We start from the raw sequence: 8,493 nt of genomic DNA on the forward strand, positions 1-8,493 counted from the left end.
TTTTCTGTTCTTCTTGTTGTTTGGATCTTTGAAGTCCAACTATTATCATCAAACACTCTAGTTCTTGCAAATCAATACACGCTTAAATGGCTGATTATGAGTTTTTGCATTCATTGTAGTTAAAACCTTCACTGTTGCATTCATTATAGTTAAAACCTTCAATGCTTGCATTCTAGTACTATAACTAGTAATCTTCTTACTTAAACAAATTATGAGTTTTTCTAAAAAGTTTTGAGTTTTTTTTTTTTTTTTTTGCCTTCTTTCACTCTAGCAACCTAACAAGAGCTAGACAACATTCTAAAGACTCCACTCTACCAACCTAACAAGAGCCAGACAACAACCAATCAAGTCTCTAGAACATCGTCATCCATTGTCTGGATTTCACGATCGCACTTTGTCTTTACCTGTAACACAAACACAAATTGAGATGCACGAGTATTGTCATAAACACTCAGTGAGACAATCCTCCCATCTACTGGACTCTAGACACAAGCAATTGAGAAACTTCAACCAATAAACAACAATAAACAATCAAACCAGGTAAAAACAGACATCAGCCGCGTTTTAAAAAGGTTGTGTCGACTGACACTCTCCTGGTGTCGATCGACAGGGTCACCAGATGAAGGTTGAATCGACCTACACACCCTGTGTCGATCGATGCAGGCACCTTGCATCGACCGACACACTCGTTGTGTCGATCGACGCATGCTCGACATTTCCCAAAATCCCTTATTGTATCGACCGACAGCTCCACATGGCATCGATCGATGCTCATAGGTTTCTCGCGCCGTTATCGCACTTGCATATATCACCAATACAAAAGCAACAATTCAGTCATACCATCTAGTGGAAAACTTTTCTTTTTCTGCAAGGTACACAGAGTACTAACTTATTACATGTCTACACGTTACAACTGAATTAAGTGCCTCACAAAGACTAGGATTTATAATATGACATACATCAATAAACATAATTTAGATGATCAACGTTATAATCATCAATTTAGTTACTAATTTATGTATTGTGCGACAAAATTTGGTAAAAATCAGAATGTTAACATATAATGTGTGGACAAAGTCTTATCAGTATGTTTATATAATATTTAATATGAATGATTGGCCGTTAGAACACTTTCACCGAGTGTTTATGAGTTTTTCTAAAAAAATTTAAGTTTCTTTTTTGCCTTCGTACACTAGCATTTTATTTTTCCTTTTTTACACTAATTTTGTTTCTCTTATAAATACGATGTGTATTTTGTTTTTCTTAAGAGTGATGATAAAAAACAGCTAAAGAGAGAATGACAAAGAGGAAGAGAAGAAGACTTTTAATACCTCTAAAAAGTTGATTATAGTAAAATATGCAGTAGCCCTTGGAGAGAAAGAGACAGAATCTTTTTTTAAGGTGAACCATATGTTTTTTTCTTGCATTTAAAATTATAAAAAATTTGAGGATGTCTATTAACTTATGTTTCTAAATTTAGATAAGGTAATAACCCAAAAAAAAGAGTGAGATGACAAAACTTAAAATCGTAAATGATCTGTTCTTACTAAAAGTTGCTAATTTTAGGACAAATCTTGTGGATTAGAGTAAAACCATGTGTATCTTGATATCCGAGTTCTATAATTGGAATTTCAAGTGACTATTTTCTGTAACTGATTAATTAACTGGATGATTGTTTGTTAGTTGGCTTCAACTGTGAGCATCCCACATCTATTTAAATTCTCATCTTCCAATAGATTGCTTAACTCACAAGAAACTTAATTTTTTTTCCTGCTAGTAACACTCTCTTCTCCTTACCAATTACTTTTTTTTCACTTTAAGTTTTACAATCACGGTGGGCACAATGAGTTCCTCAGGAGAACAACAAGGCGTTGTTGTTGCGGAGCCCGAGCCGCCAAGAGGGAATAGAAACCGATTTGCTTTTGCTTGTGCAATCTTAGCATCAATGACGTCTATAATCCTTGGTTACGGTTCGTATTTCGTTATGAATTCTTATCAGTCACTAAGGTTGGTTTGATTTTACGGTTTAAATAATTATCCTTACATTTTATGGATGTTGCAGATATAGGAGTGATCAGTGGAGCTGCAATTTTCATAAAAGACGATTTGAAACTGTCGGATGTACAACTTGAGATTCTTATGGGGATTCTGAATATCTACTCTATAATCGGTTCAGGCGTGGCCGGTAGAACTTCTGATTGGATTGGAAGACGATATACCATAGTGTTGGCAGGAGCCTTCTTCTTTTGTGGTGCTATTCTCATGGGTTTTGCCACAAACTATCCTTTCATTATGGTGGGTCGTTTCGTAGCTGGTATCGGTGTTGGTTATGCTATGATGATTGCGCCTGTTTACACCGCCGAAGTCGCTCCTGCCTCCTCACGTGGTTTTCTTAGCTCTTTCCCTGAGGTACAATATATAGTTTCGACCTCCCTTACTATTAATTGAGATAAAGAATTTTAGATGGAGGTTGATGATAATATGTTTCTTTTTCTATGCAGATATTTATCAACATTGGTATACTTTTAGGATATGTGTCCAACTACTTCTTCTCCAAGCTTCCCGAGCATCTCGGTTGGAGGTTCATGTTAGGGATTGGAGCGATTCCCTCGGTATTCCTAGCCATTGGAGTGTTGGCAATGCCGGAGTCTCCACGGTGGCTAGTCCTCCAAGGTCGCATTGGAGATGCTTTTAAAGTTCTTGACAAAACCTCAAACACTAAAGAAGAAGCCATCTCTAGGCTCAATGACATCAAACGTGCGGCTGGAATCCCTGATGATATGACAGACGATGTTATAGTCGTGCCAAACAAGAAGACTGCCGGTAAAGGTGTGTGGAAGGACCTTCTTGTCAGACCAACCCCGTCTGTTCGACACATCCTCATAGCATGCCTTGGTATCCACTTAGCCCAGCAAGCCTCTGGAATCGATGCGGTCGTGCTTTACTCTCCGACCATCTTCTCAAAGGCTGGACTGAGATCCAAGAATGACCAGCTTTTGGCTACGGTGGCTGTCGGAGTTGTCAAGACCCTCTTCATCGTGGTAGGGACTTGTGTGGTTGATCGGTTTGGACGCCGTGCCTTGTTACTTACGAGTATGGGCGGAATGTTTATTTCCTTGACATTACTTGGAACTAGTCTTACAGTAATCGACAGGAACCCCGGACAAACTATCAAGTGGGCTATAGGGCTTAGCGTTACAACAGTGATGTCTTTTGTGGCAACATTCTCAATAGGTGCAGGCCCCGTGACGTGGGTGTACTGCTCAGAGATATTCCCCGTGAGGCTAAGAGCTCAAGGTGTAAGTTTGGGAGTGATGTTGAATAGACTTATGAGTGGTATTATCGGAATGACATTCCTGTCTCTTTCTAAGGGTCTCACCATCGGTGGTGCGTTCCTTCTCTTCGCCGGAGTTGCGGCCATCGCATGGGTCTTCTTCTTCACTTTCCTTCCGGAGACACGTGGTGTGCCTTTAGAAGAAATAGAGAGTCTCTTCGGGAGCTACAGCGCAAACAAAAAGAACAATGTTACGATTAAGGGTAAAGAAGTTGTTGATGAACTATGAGAGTGAGAAATTTTTTGTTTCCATTTCATTATTTGTTCAATGGAACGTCAAAAGATTCTCGTAACCGAGTCTTCGTGGGGCGAGTGCGACTACAAAGAAGATTAGCGGAGGATTTGACTTGTCATGTTTAATCGGACATTTTGAACAGCTTTAATAAGTTTCTTTTTTTTTGCGAAAAAAGAGTAAGATACAGCTTTAATAAGTTACTTATTTTGGACGAATTGTTAAGGTGCGTTTCAGTTACTAGGAAGTTTATAACTCAAAAGTGTGTCTATTGTGGGGCAAAAAATTTTCATGTAGTAAAAGATTTCCATGGAGATCAATAACCGAACCGAATCTTTTAATATAAAATTTGGTTATCAAAGTTAGCTATTAACTGGATCGTGACATTAAATTGTATTGATAAAAAGTTGACATGTTTCAATTTTAAATGATTTTATGTTATGAATTATATCAAATATATTTAAAATGGCAAATTAGTATGTAGTTAACTGTATAGATAAACAAAAATAGTATACTATATAATAAATAAATAAATCATTCTGCTTATATGATAAAGATTTAATATTGATTGTGATTTTGTTGCTTCCAAAATAATTAATAGATTAAATACGAAATTGTATATATATGTAAACTTATTTGATTTGCTTTTATATTGTGAGATATTTACAAAAAAACAAATCAATTTAATACAATTAAATAAAAATAAATCTTAATTTAGTTTAAGTTTTTCAATATTTCCTTAACAAAATTATAGTAATTAATTATGATTAGTACATATGGAAAGAATAAAAAACGCAGAAATTATATATATGTAAAGTTGTGAACTAATTTTTAGAAAATGTGTATTACATATCCCACATCGACTAAATATTGAGGAATATGATTCATAATCACTATAAATATATGACTAATATGTTTTGAGTACAAATGAGTAGGAAGCTTGATTTATCAGGTATCCAAATTTAACAGTTTAGTTTAATTCTATATTTGAGCATATTTAAACTTTTAAAAAGTAAACATATTATAATATATTTACTTTTTAAAAAAAATTAAGATATTATAAATATTTAAATTTTTATAGAATGTTTAAATTATTATAAATATTTGAATTTCGTCAAAAATTTAAAATATTATAATATATTAAAGTCTATAAAATATTTCAGTAATATTAATATTTTTACTTTTAAAATTTTTAAAATATAAAAAAAGTTTGAGTTAAATCCGTGAAAACATGTATTTTTATCAAACTATAAATTAAATTGGTTTTTTACAATTTTACTGAGATTTGATATATCAAATATTAACTTCTAAATGATAAATTAAATATACCTAATCTCACTGTAAATACAATGGTTTCCTAACCACTGAAATATCTCACACTAAAATTTAACAAGCAACTTCTCCTCTTTTGATGACAAACCAGAAGAAAGCAAAACTCATCCTCTTACAAAACTATTATCCAATATTGTGGTGTGTCTATCCTTTTACAAAACTACTATCCGATATTGTAAAGTGTCTATTCTCTTACAAAACTACTATCCAATATGGCGGTGTGTCTATTTCCGTAAAAAACTATATTCTACAAACTACTTACTCTGTTAAGATTTCCAATTTATTGTATAACTCCAAATATACAAATAAACACTATATAAACAAAGAAAATAAGTAAAAAAAAACTACATTACAAAAATATAAATTACAAAAAAAAGTAACTAATTAAATATATAATCCCGTGCTGTAGCACGGAGTATCACCTAGTATGATATTTAAACAAATAACATGTAATATATGTAATGAGTATAAGAGTAATTGTATATGAAGAGAGAGAACACTCTGTCACATCAATGGTAGTTACTTAATTCTTTTTTATTTTTGTGGTATCTATTGCATATTCTCAAAAAACAATTAGTTCATATATGGAGATTTGGAAACAATTTAAATCTATTGTTTCAGTTACTAGTTAGTAGTTAAGGATATAATATATAAAATAATATAATATACAAACATGGAATCAAAATATGGGAAATTAACACCCACACCCACTTTGGTGGAGACTTCTTTCACAATAACCTACTTTTCCAACTCTCTATACTTTCTCAAGTTTGCTGCTTATGTGTCCCTGTTTCTTTTACATTTTTGTCCTCAGAAGCATAGAAGGTAAGTGGTAAGTTAAAACTTTTCTATTCTTTATGTTGCTTTTATTCTCCACCGTTGGATTGGTTGTTGCCAATTGTTTTAGTAGATGTGAAGATTGTTTGTGGATAAGAAATAAAAGTTGAAGGTATGGTTTTTCTCTTTCTCTTTCTCTTTCTCTTTCTCTCTCCCTCTCCTATTTTTCTTTTACTCTTACTTTTCTTTTGTTGTCACTTTAAATAGTTATTATCAAAAAATTATCTATTTATTTTTATACAATAAATTATGATTTTATATTTTCTATATTTTAAGATTCATATTACTATATTTTAAATGAACTACTCTACATTAGGATACAACGACAACGTCTAATCCATATGTTCATGGTCATGTGAATACCAATAGAATTTGTGGGTTCTAGAGATTTAGGGTTTAGGATAAAACGACAACATCAAATCCATATGTTCATGGTCATGTGGATACCAATAGAATTTGTGGGTTCTAAAGATTTAGGGTTTAGGATACAACGACAACATCAAATCTATATGTTCATGGTCATGTGGATACCAATAGAACTTGTGGGTTCTAGAGATTTAGGGTTTAGGATACAACGGCAACATCAAATCCATATGTTCATGGTCATGTTGATACCAATAGAATTTGTGGGTTCTAGAGATTTAGGATTTAGGATACAATGACAACATCAAATCCATATGTTCATGGTCATGTGGATACCAGTAGAATTTGTGGGTTCTAGAGATTTAGGGTTTAGGATACGACAACAACATCAAATCTATATGTTCATGGTCATGTGGATACGAATAAAATTTGTGGGTTCTAGAAATTTAGGTTTTAGGATACAACGACAACATCAAATCTATATATTCGTGGTCATGTAGATACCAATAGAATTTATGGGTACTAGTAACACATGACCATAATGTGTGTATTAGTAACACATCAAAGTTTCTTATCAAATTCATAATACATGACCATAAATGTGGTACTAGCAACACATCAAATCCATATATTTGTAGTCATGTGGATACCAACCGAATTTGCAAGTTATAGAAATTTAGGGTTTAGGATACAACGACAAAATCAAATCCATATGTTCATGGTCATGTGGATACCAATAGAATTTGTGGGTAATGTTAACAAATCAAAGTTCCTTAAAACTTATCCAAATGGATAACTACTTATGAATGCAATATTTTGTTAATCCATTATGCATCTAATTTAAACTTAAAGTATGTGAACAAACAGTCTATTTCATATTGAACAAACAGTCTATTTCATATTGAAAATTTAGTTAAATAAATTCATTAATTTCTAAATTATTTAATTAATTTAGTTTAGAGTTATAAATTGTTGATTTGACTATCAAGACCAATTCAATTGTATTTGATTTAGATTAGTCTCATAAATTATTTTATCTTAACTTTTTTTTTGTGAACAACTAAAGTTACTAAACTTAAACATATTAATGAAAATAAAAAACAAATGTTAAACAAATAAAATATTAAAAGAGAAAGAGATAATAGAGAGAGAAATGAGAAAGAAAACGAAAAAATAAAAAGAGAATGTTAGTTTAGTTGGAGGATGTAAATTGTAATTTTACATAAGAAAAGTATAGTGATAGTAGAAAGTGGGTGTGTATGTTAATAGTTTAGGGAAAAGTGGGTGTAAGTGCAAAATTCCCTCAAGTTCAAGTTAATAGTTTTGGTTAGTAGTTCAAGTTCTGCTCTCTCTCTCTATCTCTTCTCACTTTTTTTTGTTTTTAATTTGACATTTACCTCCAAATATTTATTTTTATATTATTTTTTTGTTTTTTTTATAGAAACTAAAAGAATGTAACATTTGATAACCAAACAAAAAACTAGTTACTTAATTACAAGGGTATTTTCGTTAATATTTTATTTAGTGGCTATTTTATGCAAAGTTATGTTAACGTTGTCAATCCATGAAATAAATGTTTTTTTCGTGTGATATGTTAATTTTAATTATGTTCTCTTTCCTTTTGTTGTCAGCGAATCTAATATTTGTCTTCAAAACGCTGCGTTGTCAACCTATATCAACAATGCTTAATCTAACCGTTGGATCAAATCAATAAGGATAGAAATCGACGTTCAAGATTCTTCGACTAGAGGCTTTTTACGAATAAACACTTTGGTCACAAATTAATCAGACCACCTCCATTGTATATCTCTATTTTTTACTCTATTATAGAATAATTCTAAAATAGAGCATTTCTAAAATAGAGCATGGTTTTTCTCCAATGTATTATTCTATACTTGACTCTAAAATAGAGATAGTGTAAAAAATTAGAGTTAAGAATAGAGTTACTCTAAATATAGAGCAATCTCATCATTTTCTCTATTTTAGAGTAAAATATAGAGTAGGGTTGGAGCAAATGTTGCTCTATAATAAAGTTTTGACTCTAAAATAGAATGGGCTTGAAGAATCAAATCAGAAAAAAAAAATAATAATATTTTGAAATTGCAAAGTTACAATTTTTGAGAGAGTCGAAAGAGATGAAAGACGAACGATGAACCCCTACACTACAGTGATAAATTTCTCTCGGTTTGATATTGAATTTTGGTTAATCCGGTTTAGTTTTATTGTTTTATGGTTAATGGTTACCTGGGCAACAGTAAACCAATTGTAAACCATGATTATGTGTTTCTGGGTTTTAAATTTTGAAATTAGGGGAAAACTAGATTGGAACTTCCTGTTTGTGTGGACCGAGATCGAGATTCAAATTCTGTGTAGTTGTGGTGCTATATGAAAGTTC

The 8,493-nt window shown here is 32.1% G+C and overlaps 1 protein-coding gene across 1 annotated transcript; it reads left to right on the forward strand.

Moving 5' to 3' along the window:
• Positions 1,763 to 3,850, forward strand: LOC104725477 (putative polyol transporter 2). Its single transcript, XM_010444146.1, has 3 exons — positions 1,763 to 1,970; positions 2,063 to 2,409; positions 2,502 to 3,850. The coding sequence occupies exons 1-3, from the start codon at positions 1,844 to 1,846 to the stop codon at positions 3,561 to 3,563; spliced, it is 1,536 nt and encodes a 511-aa protein (XP_010442448.1). The 5' UTR covers positions 1,763 to 1,843; the 3' UTR covers positions 3,564 to 3,850.

The sequence above is a fragment of the Camelina sativa genome, chromosome 2 (genome assembly GCF_000633955.1).
Source record: "Camelina sativa cultivar DH55 chromosome 2, Cs, whole genome shotgun sequence".
Lineage (NCBI taxonomy): Eukaryota > Viridiplantae > Streptophyta > Magnoliopsida > Brassicales > Brassicaceae > Camelina > Camelina sativa.